The 22,920-nt window shown below is 23.7% G+C and overlaps 1 protein-coding gene across 2 annotated transcripts; it reads left to right on the top strand.

Moving 5' to 3' along the window:
• Window positions 1–1,191: 1,191 nt before the first annotated feature.
• LOC126906107 (thiamine transporter 1-like) lies at window positions 1,192–18,681 on the top strand. Of its 2 annotated transcripts, XM_050686384.1 has the most exons (17): window positions 1,192–1,410; window positions 1,486–1,696; window positions 2,091–2,261; window positions 2,349–2,562; window positions 4,357–4,458; window positions 5,835–5,962; window positions 6,174–6,276; window positions 7,653–7,833; window positions 8,024–8,165; window positions 12,048–12,135; window positions 12,611–12,763; window positions 15,606–15,741; window positions 16,129–16,256; window positions 17,128–17,250; window positions 17,809–17,973; window positions 18,040–18,270; window positions 18,340–18,681. In XM_050686384.1, the coding sequence occupies exons 2-17, from the start codon at window positions 1,571–1,573 to the stop codon at window positions 18,459–18,461; spliced, it is 2,313 nt and encodes a 770-aa protein (XP_050542341.1). In that variant the 5' UTR covers window positions 1,192–1,410; window positions 1,486–1,570; the 3' UTR covers window positions 18,462–18,681. The 2 variants fall into 2 exon arrangements, with proteins under 2 accessions (XP_050542341.1, XP_050542339.1); XM_050686382.1 differs by having other exon boundaries at window positions 1,192–1,696.
• The last annotated feature ends 4,239 nt before the right edge of the window (window positions 18,682–22,920 follow it).

Below are 22,920 nucleotides of genomic sequence, written 5' to 3'. Positions count from 1 at the left end.
CGATTTCCATGAAAAATTCTCGATTATATATTTTTAAATTTATAAAACTTATAACTTTGTTATAAGTAACAAAAAAATTTTATCGAAATGCATTGCATCAAGCCCATTACATTTTTATACGCAGTATAAATTTTGTTACTATAATTATTATTTATTCATATATAATAATTATAAATCAAATAACTATTCGGGATAAAATTAAGGGAATAAGATTTATTGTTGCTTTTGAAATAGTCTACCAATTTTTTTAAAACACTACAGATTTGCATCGAAGCGTTTCTTATGATAATGATTTTAATCACTGTCAGATATCATCTATACTTGTCCTATATATGTCACGTCCACACTGTGCCGCGTTCCCACTGTGCTACCGGTTTTTTTTTTATATAATTGTAAGTAAATATAATGTCAAATAGAATTTGACCAAAATTAAGTTATTCTCAATACTATAAAATGAAAATTAACTTCAGTAATATTTTAATATGTAGACTTAAATACCAAAAGCTGTCAATATTTTCTTATTGGGAAAAACTTTTTCAAACTTAATTACTTAGTCTCAGCTACTAACAGATATTTGACTACTTAGTTTATAATATTTCTAATGTATAATTTATTATAAGGTATAATCCATGTTAAACAGAAGGTATCGATTTAATTTGTATTAGAAAATATTATAATTTCGAAAATTTCTAGTGAATATTGAAATTTTGACACTTTAAATTAGTTTATCATGTAAATAAATGATTTATTTTTTTAATTTTGTCAAAATTATTTTTATTTTTCATGAATAGTTAAGATTCACTTTTTCGAACTAACTTAGTTATTTTTATTATACAAATTTTTGTTGAAATAAGTCTCATTATGACAATCCCCGTAACCCACCATTAATAGTGAACAAACACAGCTGAATTTTTTACTAATAAATTGTGTAATCCGAGTTTTTATAACAAGAAAAATGTCTAAATTATGTCATAATGCAACATCACAATTTTTGATACAATATCAAAACTATTCATTCTTTCAACAATTAAATTTAACCTCCTCCCAAAATAATTGACCACCCTACGCTTATGAATATTACTCTTAGAATCAAATCTAACTGATTTGGGTCGTAAATTTTATCAATAATGATAAAAATATACATATGTTTTTTGAACTACTGTAGTACCATAAATTTATGTATATATGACTATTTTATGCATAGTACGTATAGATATTACAATGTATGTTTCTATTATCTATAGTAGTACTACAATTATATAGATAATGTATAACTTTTACATAACAATTGTTAAAAGTGCCGCCTCAAGTGTTAAGTTAGGAACTAATATGTAGAAAAACTATAAAGTGCTAGTTTCATTGTAACTCTACACAATGAGTTAAATATTAACAACTATCACGTATTACTAAGTATGGGTTTATCGAAATTTTACAGTTAATATTTAATCCATTTAACAGCAAATTCTTACATCTTTATCGGAATAGATTAATGAAAAAAACTAGTATGGCCCAGTTTTTTAAATGATATTGGCATATCTCATTAAAATTGGAATAAATAAAGTCTAGTAAAATGGAAAAATGGTTTCTTCAATCAATGTGGATAGCCATGTTTGGATTTTTCAAAGAATTTCGTCCGGAAGATCCTTATATCACTCAATACTTGACCCATCCTCCAATGAATTTTACAAATGAAGAAGTATGTTTATATCTGTGTAAAAAAAAAATGTAATAAAATTTGTTTTTATTGTTTATCAAGGTCCTTTATATATTTTTAACTATTATTTTAACTCAGATATTACAACAGGGAAAATTTTTACTAAATGTTAGGAGGCTGAGACTTGTAACTACAAATTTTTAGACTAAAATTTATTTCTTTTTATAAAATAAAATTTTAATTTCTACATATACCTCAGTTTGTTGGCTAAGTTAAATATTTGGATTATTAATTTAAAATTATGCACTCTAGGCAATTTTGTAATTTTTATTTTTAAATGTTTTAAAAACTAATTGATGTTTAATTGGTTTTTATTTTATCTAAAAAAATTAAGTTATGATTTATAAAAACTGACTTATTATTATGTTTGATTTAGGTTATTCAAGATGTATATCCTGTTTCTACATACACTTGTTTGGGATTAACTATTATTGTATTTCTGATTACTGATTACCTTCGATACAAACCTATTGTGATACTAAATGCTATGTCTAGTGTTATTGCTCAATTATTATTAATTTATACTAGAAGTATTACTAGTATGATGGTATTTATGTTTATATCTTAACATGTGTATGAAGATAAAATGCCTAAAATAGTTTTGGTTAAATAATTTTTTATTTTATTTGGTTAGGTAATGGAAGTTTTTTATGGCACAATGACAGCTTGTGAAGTTGCCTATTACACATATATATATTCTAAAGTGGAGAAAAAACATTACAAAAAGGTTTCTAGTCATATGAAAATGGCCTGTCTTTTAGGTCGACTTATATCAGCTATACTTGCTCAAATTTTAATTGACAATAGTGTTTTAACAATACCACATTTGAATTATTTAACATTATTAGGTACTTTATTTATTTATAAATTATTTTTAATTAGAAAAAAAGTTTATACTTTGAAACTGTGGGAGACAATGAAATTTGTTTCATATTGATAAAAAGTTTTATTTTATTTACTCATACCAATAGGTTTAAAAAAAGAATAGTGATTTTATGTACAACTATAAATTGCATATAAGTAATTCTGAACATCTCCTCAAACTTGATTATTTATGTATCATAATGTCCAGTCTTAATAGTTAAAAAGGCATAAGCAATAGTTTTTGTGAAAATAAAATATTATGCTATAATATAATATAATATCTGCTCAAGAACCTTTAGTATAAAGTTAATTTTAGTTTGTATGTTTTATTGCCATTAAAAAATTTTATGGAGTGACATTTTGTTAATGTTACAACTTCAAAACTGATTGGCAGTCAATTTTTTTGAAAAAAATATGTTAATATGAAGAATGAATGAAATAATTTTTTTTTAAATTTTATTGGGCAAATGTGGCATTAAATTTGTGTTCAAGAATAAAAGTTTTTTTATAGTTTCATAAAGAAATAAATAAAATGTCACTATACCCTTTTACTTATTTAGAGTTAAAATTGTTCTATTTATAATTGTAAATGTTTTTTTAATATCCAGTGATAAAATTTAGTTACATCATATATACATAGAAATTTTAGAATAAATTTTTTTAAAAAGTTCAAAATTTTAATAATTAGATAACTCAAATTTGTACCCCTCTGTGTTTTTTGCTATCAACTTATGAGTTCTGGGATTTTTTAATTAACTAACAATTATCTTAATTATTAATTATTTTATCTTAACAATATGTTCTTTTTTAACTAATTACTGCAACTCTAATTAAAAGTAATTAAAAATTAATTTTACTTTATTAATAATTATTTTTCATATCATTTAAAGGTTAAAGGAATTTATAAAGTAAATGATATAATAGTCATGTTTTCAATAAATTTTAGGCAAAAAAAAAAATTTGTACATCAAATAAGTTTAATACATTCAAGATTTGTTTGATAAATTCTGTGATGAGGAGTTTCTTTAAAATTTCTTTGTAATAATAATTATTTTGTTTCATTTTTTAAAAATCAAGAAAGGAAAAATTTGTATTTTGTATCTAGAGGCTAGTTTAGGTAATTTAGAGTTAAATTCCCCTTGAAACTAAGAGCTAAATTAAAAACTATCAATTACTATGCCAGTGGTGCAACCAAATTTTTTTTAATAAGAAAAACAATAATTATTTGTCACTTAAATGATAAAAATAATTTTGATTACTTTTTTTTTCTAAAAATTACTAAAAATTCATAAATCAAAATACATTTTAAGGGAAGGGGTTATACAAGATGAAATTTTACTTCCAATAAATATTTTAAAACCTACCAATAAATTATTTTTGATAACAAAATCAATATATGTAATACTTCTGTCAATATACATTAATGCAATGGATTTCTTTAAGTTTTCATTTTTTTTAAAATCAAATCAAGGAATTCAAGGTTAATTTTTTAAAATTTAGAAATGACTTCAGTTCATGACAAACATAAATATTTATACCACTACCATATTAGGATAAAAGTATTATATTGTACAATCAGCATGTGTAAACTAGTCCCATAATTAATGATGAGTACAAATATCCAAATAAATTTTGTTTTGTATTGAAATTTATAGTAAATTTTTAACATATAAAAAAATAATTTACTTAAAATAAATATTTAAACCTCAGTTATGTAACAAATTTACTTTATTAAGTAACAAAAAAAATTTGTTTTTTAATAACTTCATCTTTTTTAGGTGCATTTTTTTCCTTAATATGGGCTTTTGGTTTGCCACCAGTAAAAAAAAGTTTGTATTTTCACCATAACCCTGAAAATATTCATATTAGTGATCAAACAAGTGAGAATGAATTATTTTATAATATTCAAGATACTTTTTTATAAATAAATTATTTTTGTTTATGCTATGGTCAGAAAACATTTTTTATAAATGCCAATAATTTTATTATTGATATTATAAAATAGAACACTGGGTACAGACATATCATTTTTGTGCATTTATGATAACATTTCTTTCTCAGTTATGGTGTTTCACTCAATATAGCCTTTTGTATAAATGTTTAAGATTTTGTAGTTGTTCTCTGTTTATTAAGTTACTTTTGCCATAATTGAAATTGTTTTGAGATCATTTAAGTGGGTTATGATAATCATATCCTGTGATCTGTTTATAGAATGAATATATAATATAAAAATAGAAGCTATAGGCTTCCCCAAAAAAATTTATTTCTAATTTAATTTAAATTTTATTACTTTTTTGAACTATATTTTCAAATAAATTTGAAAGGATAGTTATAAGTTATGCCAAACACACCAGGTGACACTGATAAGTTTCCTAATATTTATTCAATATCAACTTTTTATATTAAAAAAAAAAGATCTATTCTTGTTCACTTTAATGTACAATCACTTTTTAAGAATTATTTTGTTCCAATTAGATTTAATTTTATCTTTTTTTTATTTTTGTGTTTATGCAGCCCAATGAATGTTTAAAATCTATAAACAAAATTAAAACTTATTCAGTGGTCAATTTAGTAAAATTTTCAAGAATATTTTATGCAAAAAAGGATATATCAATTAAATTTTGCTGTTAAAAATTATTAATTTATTTAAAAAAAATAAAATAAAAACATAGTTTTTATAGCTTTCAATACATAGTATTATTATAGTTTGATAATTTCTTTTATTACTGTCCACTGGCGTAATTATGGATGGAGTATGGGTGTGACGTGACAAAAATGGTAAAGATAAAATTCGTTTTTGTTTGGAGGATATTGAATAATTTTCTTATGTGTATGAAATATAATCTTATTTTATCCCTACCCTGGACAAAAACCATAATCATGCCACTTTTATTGTTATTATTTTTAAAGATCAATTTTTAAAAATAGAGCAACAAGTTTTTAGGATATATACATATCGATCTCGAAATGGCATAGTAGTACACAGACAAATTAAAATTTTTTATATTTCACTATCCTTTAAAAATGGTAAAATACTAGGATAGTACGTAGAAGTGTTGTCTTACTCTATTGCAAGTAAAATTTATTTATTTGTCTATTGATTTTTACTCAAATTATAAATTTTAAATTATAGATTACAAAAATTGTTTGATTGTAAAGAATAATAAATCTATTTTATCTTATTTTATAACATATTGCTTTTTATTCTGTGATTTATTTTATTCGTTCAAATTAAAATTTGAGTTTTTAATTTTAGATCAAAACTTTCCTGCCCCTAAAACTGCATGCCAAAGGTTATGGCACGACTTTAATTCAGCTTTTAGGAATAATTATGTTGTTCAATGGTCCATTTGGTGGGCAATAGGTACCAGCATGTATTATCAGGTGTGAATATTATATATAATGTTTTATTTAAACATGTATTTTAGATTGAATTGTAAGTCAGTCTATATAAGTATAGTTTTTAGTAAAATATACCATAGAATGTCGTCATATGTTTTAAAATTTATTATATGTTTATTAATTTTTTGTATTGGTATTTCTTATTACTAAAATAATTTAAAATAAATATATAATAACCAAATATAATTTTTAGTTTATGTCATATTCTCAATCACTATGGCAAGAAATATCTGATGAAGGGACAGATTTTAAAATAACTGATAATGGTTCCGTGGAAGCAGTTTATACTATAATTAGTGAGATTAATATTTAAAACAATACATTGTACATTTTTTTTTTTTAATGCTTTTTAAGTCCATTAAAGGCTATAGCAATCTCCCTAATGGAAAAGGTTTCTTAACCATTGATACTCTGGGATGGGTGGTTAGTCTGTAGCCATAGAGAGAGAAAGAAAGAGAGATGGCGACTCCAATTACTGATCTCTTGCTCGGCAAATGAAGATACCTAATTGAGTTTTGAAAACGTGATAGTGCGCGTCAAGCACTACCTCATTACTGATTCGGCCACACTGTCCTTCTAATATATTATGATTAATTTTATTTATTATAATTTTTTCATTCAGCCAACCCAACCTTTTTTAATAATATTATAGTGGAAATAGCCAATATAATTTATTATAAGATTAATTTATATTTTTAAAAAACTATAGTTCACAAAATCAATGCTATACCTCCATTTTAAGTTTATTAAAAAGCTTGTGTAAATGCAATTATGCTGTTTAGGAAATTGAAGTGATATTAAAAAAACTAAGTACAGATGAGATTCTGCCTAGAGATGACAATGCATTTTTTAAATTAGTATTTATTGATATATGACAATGAGGATTCACCAATTACTGAAGGAGGAGTGTCCAAAAAAATATTAGAGGATATCTCATATAACTAGGGACTAGTAGATTTAATTAGTGAGAAAGAGTTATGGGAGGCTGTGGCATCAATAAAAAAGAATAAAGTAGTAGGATCATATGATAGAAATATTGAAAATATTAGGCAATTTGGCATAAAATGGTTGAATAAAATTCTTTTAGAAGGGAAAATGCCAAAATAATGGAGGAATAGTATTGTGGTGCCGATATTTAAAGGCAAAAGAGATATACAGATGTGTGGAAATTATAGAAGCATAAAGCTTATAAGTCATATTATGAAGATTTGGAAAAAGGAAATAGGCAAAAAATAAGAGGAGAAACATCAGTAACAAAGAATCAGTTTGGTTTTTAGAGTACCGAGAGAGGAGATTGTGTCAAGTGGAAATTTAGGATAAGAGTGGCGGATCCCAAGTAGTTGGGATAAAGGCGAGGTTAAAGAAGAAAACGATTGATATCTGACAATGTATATGCTTAAAGATAAAAAATATTTTAAATAAATATAATAAAAAATTAATCATGTTTACTAAATAATACATGATTTTTTACATTAGATGTCTTTTTTTTTTTATTGTATAGTACATGAAATAAGTTTTATTTAGTTTAATTTGAAATGATATAGATATTTCACACTATGTAAAAATCAGAATTTTCATTTTATACTCAAAGAAATGTATATCTTAATTAATAAAATAAAGTAAAGTTGACAATATTTTAATTCATTAACAATACTTTTATTTTATATTTTAGGCACTTTAGGAGTTTATTTAGTTGGAGTTATGACTATTCCATCTTGGTGGTTAATTGGTGTTCTTACATTAAGCCAAGGCATTTTACTATTAAAAATGTCTCAGGAACACTTATTATCTCATGCTTATGTTGGATATATAATTTATGGAACATTTTATCATGTTATGGCAACTGTAGCAAAGTATGTATTTCATTTTTAATTAAGACGGAACAAAAAATAATTGATTAATTAAAACATTATTGTGGTTTCTCTTAAAGAAAGGTCTAAATCTGAATTTGTGTACATATAAAATGAGTCGCATTTAAAAGACATTTTGTTATTAAATTTACTTTCAGCAAAAAGTATTTATTGAATATAATATTAATTTTAGTTGTGAAGTCGCTAGAAACATACCAGAAGATAGTTATGCTTTGGTGTTTGGTGTTAACACATTTATTTCACTAATTATTCAAACGTGTATGACTGTCATAATAAACAGCTCTATCGGGCTTAAATTAACAATAAGAACTCAAGTATGATATTAAATTTTTGTTATATCTTATACACCTTAATGTAACTAGAATTTCATTAAAGAAATATTTTTTTTTATTTTTTATAATTTTCTACTCATTATGTTTTATGTACTTAAAAACTTTAAATTAATAATGTGATATATACCAAAAGGTTAATATGTTTAACATACCATTGAGCTTAACCTTTAGAAAACTTTTCTGGAATTACCTAAATATTTAATTTTTTTACATAGTTATTGATTTTTAATCGTATTTTTCTTTTATTATTGATTTTACAAAACATGTATGTAATCCTTTTAAAATTCTTGAAAAAGAACAAAAAATGTTGAGTAAACATTTTTATTAATTGTTTAATGTCCTAATATTTATTAATAATAATGTAATTTAAAAATTTGTAAAACACAATATTTCAATATTTCCAACATAATATTTGAAAATTTATGTGAGTTCTTAAAACAGATATAGATACATATATCTGTTTTAAGAACTGATTTAATGATGAAATTGTATTACTAATAAAAAATAAGTAAGGCCTTTAGCAGTTGATTATATTTCAGTACATATTCTTAACATCTTCATAGTTGTGTATCTAGTTTATTATAAATATTTGTATCATTAAGATAATTTGACAAGCAAATTAATAACCTTTTCAACTTTTGTGCCTTAATAAATGCCTATCATCTTCAAAAATTTTATTTAGAAATATCATTTGTTTAAAATGGTAGATTCATGTTATTTTTGTTGAATTAGGCACAACTTATTAACAAAATAAAACAATTTTTTCAGTTTTTTGTGTATGCAGTATGTTCTATTTGCGTTGGTCTATTGTACCTAATTAAAGCTCTAGTATCTACATATAAAATGAAAAAACTGAATAGTTTTACAATATCATCACAGAGTTAATGTTATTTTATGAAATATGTTTTCATATCCAATGTTCCAATTGAATTATACTTTTAATTATTTTATTCATTTTTTTGTTGTAATAATTATTGAAATATAAGACCTATTTTAATAACTCATGTACAATAATCATTTAAGAATAAGATATATTTTGTTTTTGGAAACTAGTGAACATTTTTTAATTTTTTGTAAAGGAAAAAGTTGTTTGATTCAAAAACCCTACAATAATAATTAGTTGAAAAAAAAAATTTCATCTTTTTAATTTAGAGTTAAAAATCTTAACTTTAATTATATTTAATGGAACTCTTAGTTTAATGATATGATAAAAAAATTTTTTTTAAATAATTTTGTTTAATAATTTTTATTTGATCAAGCGTTCTTTTATGATTACTTGTTAAAAATAAGCATTTTCTATCAATTTTCATCATAGTCATCATATTTTCATGATGATTTATAATCAAGTTTTTATTGACAATTCTTGTTATCATATCTGTCAATGTAGCAAGAATAGTTACCGATAATAATTTATGAGCCATTGAAACAGATTACTTTTGCTTCAGATATTATAAAAACTAATTTTTTTAAAAATCTAAATTTTAGAACGCAAACAGTTTATCAGTTGAAACAAATTATAAAAAATTTATTGAAAACTTTCTACTATCATATTATCAAAACTAAAAATAGGAATTTTTTTTGAACTTTGGGTTTACATATAGAAGACAAGGTCTTAGGACAACTTTTTTTTTCTAACTTTTAGTAATTAGTAAACAGTTGTTTAGTAAATAAGGAAACAGATAAATTGTTGCAAACCATGAGAACAACAGTAACCCGTTTTCTTACTTACTAAACATTCAATATAAATTTTTTTTTGCAAGATATTCTAGTTTGTATACATATTTTTCAAGTTTTAAACTCTTTGTATAAGTAGAAATTGTTCGATTTTTTAAAAAAGTATTCCGAAAAAAATAAAAATGTAAAAAAATACTTATTTAAATTTTGTATTAGTCCATCTATTTTTCAAACAGATATAAAAATTTTCAATTTAATTATAAAAACGTATAACAAACATTTTTACGTAAAATAGAATTTTTTTTAACTACATTAGCTATTAGCTCATATAAGATAGGGGTCGGAATATTTTTTGTTTTTTCAACTTATAGTACGTAATAAAAGCTTTAATTTATTATGTTTAAAGCTTGGAGTATTTCCAAATATTTTCAAAAGTTAAATTGGAAAAGTTTTTGTGCAAGAGATGCTACTTTGAATCCTCCTATGGTCAGATTAAGGGTTAGATTTTCAAAAATCTATACCAAATTAAAAAGAAATGCCTAAGGTATTTATATAAAAAAATATTTTTAATTCCTTTGTTTTTCAATATAATATGATAGATTTAAGAAATGTCAAAATTTACCGATTTTAAAAATCAAAAGTTTTTGGAGATTTCACCCAGTTAAAGGAAAATAGAGATTTTTTTTAGATTTTCAAAAGCAATGACTTCAATTAGATACGATATATAATAGTTGCAAATTTCTTTACTTCTATGGCAAACATCTATAAAAATTTGTGATATTTTGACGTATCGTTGAAAGAATTTGGTCAAGTGAGACCTCATAAAAAGTAATTATAGATACTAATAAAAAAATAAACACATAATTTTAAAATAAATACATTCTCATCAAAGTTAAAAATATATCCTCGTCTCGTAAGTGCTCTTTTCTTGACTATACTTATAGTTGAAAATTTTATGAAAATTAAGCCGACTATAGTTCACTCATGAATAAAAAAACAAAAACTTCATGAAAACTATGTCACATCTAATGCTATAATTAAATAAAAGCAATAAAAAAATTCTCAAATTATATTTGAAAAGTATTTTTATAAGGTGATATATTTTTTTATTTTGCGCTATTTGAACCAAAACGTGATATAATTGATAACCATTGTGATTTATATCAGTTAATATAACTGTTGTATAATTCATAAGAAAATGTCTGTAATTATATTTTTAATGTTATAAAGTGTAACTTAAAAGCATTGTCAATGTCTAACTACAGAGGATATAGTGTTATACAATATATCTATATGATTTTAAAAAATCATTAAAAAGAAATAGTCGTTGCGTGAAATGTGTCGTGGAAAATTATTCTAGTGAGAATTTTCACCAACGTAACTATGAATATGTGTAGTGACGATTTAGATTGTTTATGTGTGCGTAACGAGTCTATCCTAAACTATTGTTTTAGGACAGTGAAAATATGATTTACTATCATAATGCTATTATAGTATAAACAATAGCAGGTAGTAAAATGGTTTGTTTTTATATAAAACTCATGTTTCAGCTTAATACAAGTTATTTCCACACAAAGAGCTTGAGTAAAATGTATACTTTATGCAGAACACAAAAAAATTTCAAATTGTTTTTTGAATATCTTTAATAGGAGTCGTGTAGTTTTAGCTTATAATTCAACGTTTAATTGTGTTTTGTTAAAGTTATCAACCAAATATGCAATCATATGCTTCCTTGTGTGTTTTTATTTTTGCGATTCCAGTAAATATGTTATCCTTAGATACATTACAAAATAATGTTTACTTTAATAATGTAAGTACATTTAGCTATAATTGAAATTATAATGCTTCATTCTAATTATGAAACTTGATGCAAATCATTATCATAGTTTTATAAACGATATTAACTAACTAGGAATAATTTTTTGTTAGTTAATCATTAACTCGTGTATTTATTTCTAGTACGTTACGAAAACCGCTGCTTTCAAACGAAATAAAATGTTAATGTTCACTAACATTGTTTTAGTATTACAAACCTAGAATACTTTTTCCTATTGAATTTACAACTATTTATTTTAGATCAATTATTACAAAAAAATTTTTATTATTAAAATTCACATTTATTTTCGTTTAGATTTGATGGAATTGATTGCTTTTTTTTAGATAATCACTTAAAATAATCATCTGTTTTAGTCTAGAAGTAATAGAATGTCCGATGAAAGAAATAATGGTTTTGGTAGAATAACTAAGCGACAATCTGTATCAAAGAAACAGAATCGATGTAAGTTTTAAGTTTTACCTCAATTATGTTTTAATTTATCTAAAGGGTCTTCTAAAAATATTTTATGTACTAGTAATTAAGACACTTATCTGATAAAGTACCCAAAAGATTTTTTTTTTCATGTCAATAAAAATGGTATTTTCTATACTTTGTAGTAAAAATTCATATATATTAATAAAGGTTCTTGACAATATAGGCATCAACTTGCTTTAAAACTAGTTCTTACGGGCAATATGTTTAGAAATGAATATTTACACTATTAAAAAATAACTGTTTTTTCAAAAGGTATTTTTCTTTAGATGTTAAATTTAAAATAAATTGTTTATATTAAAAAAGTTCTCAGTCATAAAAAAAAAAGTTAAAACGTATAAAACCATAACGACTTCTAATTTACTCTCCGAAATTATTCAAATAAGTGTCATAATTATATCTGTAGATCATTGTTAAATGAATTTGGTATTTTGTTATCTATTAGTGCTTTCTCTTTTCACTATCGTCCAATTTGACAATGAACCTTGTTACTCTTCGTCTGGCGATAGTGGAATTTGCATGACATCTTCTGAATGTCATCAACATCTTGGTGTACCTATTGGTTCTTGTGCCAATTCTTACGGAGTTTGTTGTTTGTGTAAGTAATTAGAAATTATTTTTTACATTTAATTGTTTTGAAAATTAATTGCAGTAGATATTATTTAGATAAAATTACAAAAATAGAAATAAACCATAGTTTATTGAGAACTGTAAATTATTTTTTTTCTATAACTATCATTTAGAGGAACACGTAGCAAATCCCGGTACACTGTATAAAACGGAATATCTGGTTTTCACAACCTAGAGTATTAAAAAATACCAAAACGTTCTTAAATATGTTATTAATATAAAATTTATCAATAACTATAAAAATATTGTGTTAAATAATTAATTTCAAAGTATTTATTAAATTACAATTTTTTGCTATTTAGTGAGTAAAAAAAATTATGTTTTTTTAAAAGGTTTAAAAGATTAAAATTAAATTTTTAAACCGGTCGAATATTATGCAAAAAAATTTGGTAGAACTAATTCTACAAACATTTTTTTTATGATCCAATGACGTACATATGGCGGAGAGTTACATACATTGAAATCAAATAAAGTTCTTAAAACTATGAATTGTTTATACCAGTATTAAACATAAAAATACAAATTTATTTCATAGATTTGGCTATTCTAAAGTAATCTGATAAACAATATTTATATATATATGTTTTTAAACATTATATGCACAGATTAGTAATGGAATAAAAATATTATTCCGGGACTCGAAATTTTTCTCCGTTCCAAGATTACTTCAGAATGGAATCTATGCTAAAAATTATTCCGATCTTTTACTTTGCTACAATACTTTTGTTTGAAATTTTTTTTTTTTTGGAACAGAAATTTATAAAATATGTTCACTAAATTTCTGGAAAATGTTTCGATTCCGTTCTATTTTATTGATATTTTTTAGTACCATGAAAAAAATTAAATTAATAAAATAAGTTAAGTAAAATTAAAACTATATTAAAAATATTATTAATTTAAAATACTAAAAAATATTAAACTCAAAGCCACAAAAAATTAATGAAAAGTCGCGGATACGTATTTCGGAAACAATGTTACCATTATCAACGCTAAACACATACTGTACATATTTTACACATGTTGTGTAAAATAAGTTGTTATTTTTTTTAACTAAATTTATTTCATTTTTTAAATAATATTTTAAGTATTACTTAAAATAATTCAGTTAAAATTTTTAATAATTCAGACAAAATTTCATTGGACAATAAAAAATCATAAGAAATTAATTAATAAGTAAAAGGTTATTTTATGTTGAGCGTTGATATGTGGGAGATCGACAAGTGAAAGTTTAGGATAAGGGTGACCGACCACAAGTAGTTGGGATTAAGGCGAGAAAGAAAAATAAGGATATTTTATGTATGGAGCTTTTATTTCTATATGTATTCAATATAATTATTTCTCTTATTATAACTCTTATGTATAATTCAAAAATTTTTTATAAAAAATTAATAATTACGCCAAAAATAATTTTTTTAAAATATGCATAAATATCTAAACAATTAATAAGTTTTTAAAATTACTAGTTTTTATGACAATTATATGGTATGACATTTTTCTAAATTATAATATTTAGAAAAATGTCATAAGGCTTATTCATATTAAAAAATTAAAAATATATGTTTTTGAAGAATTTTTAACTGTAAAATAAAATAAATCTAATCATAACCAAGCAATTTGTTAAAATATTTGATTTGGCTAAGTATAGTGCTCATTAGGCGGGTCTGTATACTTTGGTTCAAGGTTTCGGATTTTTCAGTGCCCCACTGTAAAATAAAAAATGTTAATTTAAAAGCAGAGTAATATGGAGAAATATGATGATAATTGAATTTGATTAATAAATACCAGAACAGTGGAATTAAATGGAAATATTCTGATACATTTCTACGAAATAATATTTAGCTAGTGTTTCGATTCGGAGCAAATGCTTAGAACATTTTTTAGAAAAAGTTTCGTTCCGAGTCAAAAATTGGAACGATTTAAAATATGCTTGTTTCAGAATCTCTGATTTAATGTATAATGTAATCAAAAGTATTAGTAATGAATCAAAAGAATTTTCTCGCCTATGGGAATATTATCCTACAGATTATTACGGAAGAATGTATTATTAAAAAATAAAACTAAATAATTTATTTAAGAGTAATAATTTCTTTTTTATTTGAATGGTTTTTTTAAAACTTTTTGATGTTTTTATGCTTTTTCAATGTTTTTAACATTTTTTTTAATTCTATATATTTTTAAATTTTTTAATGTTCTAATATAGAATTATTTGAAATTTGTGGAAACCCAAAGTTTTAAAATATATAAATTTGTATGTCGTTTTAAATTTTGAATTAATTTGAATATTTAACCACGACCCCTTTTTAATGAAAAAGAAATTAAGATATTGTATCGAACTTGGATTTTAAGTTTTTAGACTCTAAAATTCTATAACATAAAATTTTAAACAACTGTTTTCTTTAAAATTTAAACTGTATTAATTTTTTGTTGTTTCTTTTAATTTTGATCCTTTGTGTATAGTAAGATGAATACGTTTTCAGTTATACATAATCAAGTATAGCTAATTTTGAAATAAAAGTCTTTACTCCTAATTTTTTGAACATGTTAAAAGTGTGAGTACTCGAAAAATCTTAAAATCTCGATACAATGCATTCCCTACACTCCAGATAAACTATCATTAATTAACGATAGATTGAAGGCATATTTAAGATAGAATAGATAGATTGCTAAAAAAAAAGTCATATACTTCTAAAATATGTTCCTTGAAATTTTTTAACAGGGAAATGGCTCCCTTTCATTACCTAAATATGTTTGCTTGATCAATATATCCACATTTCAATGATATAAAAATAATATGTATTTTAAATATACAGCTCTGACAACTTGTGGCCAAACAATTCGTGAAAATGGTACATATTTTGTAAATACTGGATATCCTAATAGTCTTAATGACACTGGTACATGCCAAGTAACTCTTCATAAAGCTTCTCCATATATTTGCCAATTTAGGTAAGATGTATTAATTTTTTAATTATTAATTAATCTTAGTATGAAATTGATAGTCAATAATTTTATATTGTAAATTTTACGGAGAAATTATGAAAAATTGTATAATAGTTGCATGTTTCGTTACTTCTATAGCAAACGCCTATAAAAATTTGTGATATTTTGACGTATCATTGAAAGAATTCGGTCTAATGAGACCTGATGAAAAGTAATGACAGACACAAATAATAAAATTAACACATCATTGTAAAATTAATTCCTTCTCAGCTTCATATCGAATTTGATAAATTTATATTTTATGGGAATTTATAAATTTGATTTAATAGTTAAAAATAATTGAATTTTGATAGTGTTATCATTATTTATAATAACTTTTGGTCTTCTATTAAGGCTTGACTTTGAAAGATTTGTAATTTCTGGTCCTGAGCCCATAAATCATCAGTGTGACAACGATCAGTTTATAGTGTCTGGTTCAAATCCTGTGCCAGTAATTTGCGGTATGAACACTGGCGGTCACAGTATGTATTTTTCCAAAGAAATTTATAGCAATAAGTACTCTAGAAATTTGATAGGCGAAATAAAAACTATAAATAACTCGAAGATAATATTTATTATAAATTATTGTAAAATTCTACAGCAATTTGTTTATATATTTACACAAATTAACTGTAACAATTTCAATGATTGCTATTATTTATTAATGTGCTGCAAACAAACATTTTTTATAACTTTATTAAATGTAGAAATGTGATTGGGATTGGGCGGTTACTTGTACATGGCTAAGTGTTGTGATGTAAAAATTATTTTAATAAATTCTTAAAACTTTTTAAACAAATGTTTTCCCTAAAATTTTCATAACTTAAAAACTCACCATTTCAAAAATTTTAATATATCAAAGAAAAAATCATTACTTTTGAGCTTCCAACTATTGAAATTTTTCAGATTAATATATTTACTACGTTATATACTTATAAAAAAAAAAGTTCTCATCTGTTGAATATTTAATTTNTTTTGAGCTTCCAACTATTGAAATTTTTCAGATTAATATATTTACTACGTTATATACTTATAAAAAAAAAAGTTCTCATCTGTTGAATATTTAATTTTATAAAAATTACTTGATTGTATAAACTTAAAACAAATTTTCATCAGAGATATCACATCCCTCATACCTCTACATTGCACTATTTCTGTTTATAGTTAATATTTAAAATTACTTTTAAAATAATCGAAACTTCATTTGAACTGTAAATATATATTTTTAAAACAAAATATAATTGTGAACTTTATACTTTTACAATATTATTCAACTCTTAATTAACATAATTATCAGTTTCTTCTGTCGCTATAAGAATTGATAATAATAAATTTATTAATTAAATATTCCAGTGTATGTTGATGCGGGTACCGGCACGAGCCCAATCACATTAACAATAGTAACAAGTGGTATTCAGTTTAAAAGAGATTGGAAAATAAAAATAAGTCAGATCGCATGTGATTCAACTACTAAAGGTTAGTTAAATATTTTTATTTTACTACCAAAAACGTAAAATAATTTTAAATAATAAATAACTTATAATTATACCAATCAATTAAAATCTTAAGTCAGTAAGTTCAATTGTTTATTTTTATTAACTATTCTCAGCCAATTATAAAAATCACTTTTTTATTTGAATAAGTGATTTTTGTTATTGTATTAAACAAATTATTACATGAAAATATTTTTTATGTTTCCCGTAGACTTTTAAAATACTACTATTACTTAATAAACCATAATATAATATACATAAATATTTCTTTACTATCTATCAAGTATTCCAAATAATTTTGAAACATAATAAGTTTATATTAAAATCATGTTATTCGTTGAATGTGTATTATTATGGTTAAAAACATATGTACTTTTTTAACGTTTTATAAGCAAAAAAGTTATTTTTTTGTAGGATAATGATGGTTTAGGTAGTATAAGTTCAAATTTAGAAACAAAGTAACCAGTAAAATATAATATCAGAAAAATATCATTCTTTTAATATGTATTATTAATATTATTATAAAAAATTGTTTGTAAAGCTGACAGCGGTTGTCTTCAATACCACACTGGGATATCGGGAACTGTTAAATCTTTTAATTATGATCCATACTCAGGTCTTCATTTGTCTAATCAAGATTATACAATATGTTTGAGAACTGAACGAAATTTCTGTTCTGTACAGTATACAACTTGTGATGATCAAAGTGAGGTTTTTCTGTAGAATATTTTTGATTACGATTAATAGTAAAACATTAATTTTTTAATTACAGTGAATAACAGGAGTCACGCATTTACGTTAACCGGTAATACTTTAGGCCAAAATGCAGTCCAAGCAAATGTAGGCAGCGTTGGTTCAAGCCCTTGTAACTCAGATTATCTTATTATTCCTTGTGTCTCAAGTAAACAAGGACCGGTAGCTTCGGGTATGAACACTTGCGTAGACAGGCTCTGTGGTGGAACTTTAAGTACAGATTATACTACTATTCCAACGACAGTAATAAGTGAGGATTTTGATTTCATAGTTCATGTCTTAGATACATTTTATAGTTAAAGAATTTCATTTTTTTTAGGCAGTGTTAGACCATTTCGTTTATCGTTTCATACAAATTCCGTGGAAATGCCAAACGATATAGGCAATCGTGGATTTTGTTTGAACTACATACAACAACCATGTAATGCCAATTATTCTTAAGTGATAAACAAATTGTTTTAACTGTACATCATAAGGGAAGTTGTGAGAATGATAGTCAGCGAGTAATAATAATCACTTTGTCTACACCAAAACTACCATAACTAATAATCAGTTGACTACCTAGAATGATTACTAGTGTTATTAAGCCCCTAAAAATAAAATATGGTAGTTATTCTTTAAGTTTACTCTTCAAAATACTACTTTTCGGTTTACTATGTTATTTAAAAAAAAACGGCATTGTTGAAAACATTAAAAGTTAAGTTAATTTTAGCTTCGATGCGAAGCGGAGAAGGTATTAATTTTACTATGATGTGTTTTTTTTTTTTTTTTTTTTTTTTTTTTTTTTTTTATGTCTGTTGCCACTTTTTCTCAGCTCTCACTGGACCGATTTCTTTCAAAAATACGTCAAAAGATCACAAATCGTATCTAGTTGAAGACATTACCCTTAAAAATTGAAAAAAATTCCCTCGTTCCCCGCAAATGGGGGAAATATCCAAAAAAATTACAAATTTAAAAATCGCTAATTTTCGAAATTTTTTCACTTTTTTTTCTTAAAACTTCCATAACTTTTTGAAAAATCAACAAATCAACATAATTTTTTTTTATACTAAAACCTTAGATATTTACCTTTCATTTGATATCATTTTTTTGAAAATCTATCACTTAACCTGCTCATTGGGGGGGATTTAAAATGGCAACTTTTTTACAAAAATTAATTTTTTCAACTTAATTTTTGAAAATGTTCCGGAAAGACTGCGTCCTTTAAACATATATCAAATTAAAGCTTATTTTATGTACTACAAAATGAAAAAAAAAAATTTGTCCCGACACTTTTTTTTCTACATTTAAACGGCTGCCGTAGTTAAAAAAACACTATTTTTGTGTTAAAATTTTCGATTTTCGATTTTAAATTTTCAACTTAAAAATGCTATAACTTTTTGAAAAATGTATATATCAGCACAAATTTTTTTTTTCTAAATACATTATAAGTACATCTTTCATTTGACATACTTTTTATTAAAATTGGACAATTTCCCCTTATATAGGGGGCGTTCAAAACTTAAAATATTGTAAAAAACATAGATCTTTTTCAACTGAACTTTTGAAAATGTTCCGGAAATACTGCGTCCTTTAAACATATATCAAATCAAAGGTTATGTTATATACTATCAAATGAAAAAAAAAAATTTGTCCCGACATCTTATCTTCTATGTGCAAATGGCTGTCGAAAATTTAAAAAAAAATGTAATGTTTGCGATAAAAATTACATTTTATCGGGATGTTTTTTGTACTTAAAACTGCCATAACTTTTTCAAAAATGAACAAATAAAAATAATATTTTTTTGTATTGAAACCTTAGATATTTCCCTTTCATTTGATATAATTTTTTTTGAAAATCTAACACTTATTCTGCTCACTGGGAGGATTTAAAATAGTAACTTTTTTACAAAAAATAACTTTTTCAACTTAATTTTTGAAAATGTTCCGGAAATACTGCGTCCTTTAAACATATATAAAATTAAAGCTTATTTTATGTACTACAAAATGAAAAAAAAAAATTTGTCCCGACGATCTATCTTCTATACGCAAATGGCTACCATATTGAAAAATATACTATTTTTGTATGATAATTATGGGTTTTGTATTTTATTTTAATAGAAGTTGATGTTGCTTTTGCAATTATCCATCAATTTTTTAAAATTAAACACTATCTACAGATTTGCATCGAAGCGTTTCTTATGATAGTGATTTTAATCACTGTCAGATTAAATCTATACTGGACCCTACTATGCAATGTCTCCACTATGCTGCGACCCCACTGTGCTACCGTTTTTTTTATTTTCTTTTAATTTAAATTTTATTAACAATCAAGTTATGAGGATTACAACTCTATTTTGCAAACTTATTTTAATTAAATATCAGTAAAATAAAAAAATTAATTTATTCAAATATTTTAAAATAGGGTGACCTTATTAGTTTATATATATGTTCACTTATATGGCGCGATTATCATTTCCCTGACCCTGGGAATTAATGGTCATTTGTATTTTTTTTAACGTAAAAAAAGTTTTTTTTCAAATCATTTTAAAACTTACGACTTTAGTATGTTATACTTTATATGTTTATAATTTATTTTGTACAATTTGATCATTTTTTTTTATTAACCACTTGCCAGAAATTCAAGTTTTACTAACGTGACTATCAATTCTCTTCCTTTTATTTATCTCTATGTAGATAAATACTTTTGTTAAAACGTTTGTTATAGCCGCTGTTCCTTAACGGATATGTGTATTATAAAATGTGATAATTATACTAAAATAGAAAATTAAAACATTTTAATTGTAATATTTTTTTGTATTTCATTCGAAATTCAAAGTATATGTGCAAAGGCATTGAGAATTTTTTAAGCATTTCAATATTTACCTTAAAGTGGTTTTCCCACTTACTTTAATTTTTTATTCTTATATCAGATGGTCTTTATTTTGCTTAATAACTTTATTGATAGATTACAAATATAATCTAGTTCAATCATGGACTTTCATTGTAATATATTATTATATTTTATCGATTAAATAGTTGGTACTTATAAAAAGATGGCCTAAACAAATTTTGTCCATTTTAAATTAATTATCGACATTTTTGGAAATATTCTGCTGTGTTAATGGTATCATTATATTATATTAAGTAAATAACAGTTACTATTTACCATTTATCAGTAACATTTATTTAAACTTCATCATAATTTGAGTTTGATTAAGGTCTATTACATTTTTGTTTTGGGATTTATAATGTATAACTAATTATATTTAACAATTATATTAAACGAAATTTTCTTATTGAAAAACTATTACTCAATGATTTATACGTACAATTTTTTTATATTATTTATCCATGCTAATTATTTAATAATATTACTACCTAATACTTGATTTACTAGGATATGATGGGGATAAAATTGAACAGCGTGGAAATTGGAACAAAATTTTGTGTAACCTTTTTAAAAAAGATTATATCAATATAATTTTTTTTTAATAGTTACATAATGTCTTTACCTATCATTTGATATATTTTATAAATTTGACTCTTTACCTGCTCACAAGGGGGGATTCAAAATGACAACTTTTTTTCAAAAAATTAACTTTTGAAAGTGTTCCGGAAAGTCTGACACTTTTATATATATATATCTTAAATTAAAGCTAATGTAATGTACTTAATTATGGAAAAAAAAAATGTCGGACTTTATTTTGTCTTCACGGTGAAAATGGCTACCGCCGAATGATATTTTTGTGTGAAAATTCTCGATTTTATTTTTTACATTTTTAACTTTATAATGCTATAACTTATTGAAAAGTGTATGGATAAACACAATTTTTTTATGAGAAATAACATTTATATCCCTTTTTCATTCGACATATTTTATTTTTTTTTAATAATACAATTTCCCTTTATATATTTATGTATTGTAAATATATAGAGATATTTATTTATATATTACACTTATAAATCATAAAACTTATAATCAGGATATAAATAAGGAAATAGGAGATCATGTAGCTTTTGGAATAATTCGTCAATTTTTTAAAAATGTGATTTTAATCACTGCAGATATCATTATACTTGACCCAACTATGCCACATGCCCACTGTGCTGGGGTTTTTTTTTTTTTATAATTGTTTAAAGGTTTTCTTTCCAAATTATGAAATGTTGAAATAAACTTGTAGTCTAAACTCTAGACATGCATCTAAAAAAAAAATTCTTAAATAATTCCGTGTGTTGATAATCATTTATAATAATAAAAGACTTTTTGCTATATTGTAATTGAAAAAACCTTGTTTGTACTATAATTTTATCTCAAAAACATTACTAACAACTGTATTACATATAAAACGGTGGCACAAAAGTATTATCAATCTAGTAATGCATTAAGAATATAAATGACATACATTCAAAATAATGTATGACAAAAACTAACAAAACATATTTTTTAAGATCATTGCATAATTTTATATAACTTAATCATAGAACAATGGATTTGCGTGTTTATTATGTTTTGGTGTGAACAGTAAATGGCTATTTGTTATAAAAAAATGTTATAAATTATAGTACACTATTATGAATTATTAAAATACTCTAATTATTTGTACATGATTTTAGTTTTATATTCAATACACCACAAAAAGCGTTGTTTAAGTCTGAGACAAATCAATCATTTTTTAATTAAATATTATAATATCAAGTAACATTTCATTGTACGCATAGCAGCAATTAAAAGATATCATTACAATAAATAATATTATACAAATATTTTTCACGGAAAGTGACAATAAATAATCAATTTATTAAATATTAATTGTAAATAATAATAATTGTAATAATTACTTTTAACAATTCAAACAAACAAATCTAACTTGAAATCTACAAAATGATTCAGTCTTAAATATATACTTACATTATTAAT

The sequence above is a fragment of the Daktulosphaira vitifoliae genome, unplaced genomic scaffold (assembly GCF_025091365.1).
Source record: "Daktulosphaira vitifoliae isolate Bord-2020 unplaced genomic scaffold, ASM2509136v1 Scaffold_4, whole genome shotgun sequence".
NCBI lineage: Eukaryota > Metazoa > Arthropoda > Insecta > Hemiptera > Phylloxeridae > Daktulosphaira > Daktulosphaira vitifoliae.
The sequence above is the reverse complement of the archived record's forward strand: the minus strand, read 5'-3'. Positions and strand labels throughout refer to the sequence as shown.

What these genes read in the sequence shown, in the direction of transcription:
- LOC126906107 (XM_050686384.1), top strand. Translation starts at nt 1,571, where the DNA reads ATGGAAAAATGGTTTCTTCAATCAATGTGGATAGCCATGTTTGGATTT. An exon ending in TGAATTTTACAAATGAAGAA is followed by an intron (nt 1,697 to 2,090) that starts GTATGTTTATAT and finishes TGTTTGATTTAG; the next exon opens with GTTATTCAAGATGTATATCC. An exon ending in TCATATTAGTGATCAAACAA is followed by an intron (nt 4,459 to 5,834) that starts GTGAGAATGAAT and finishes TTTTAATTTTAG; the next exon opens with ATCAAAACTTTCCTGCCCCT.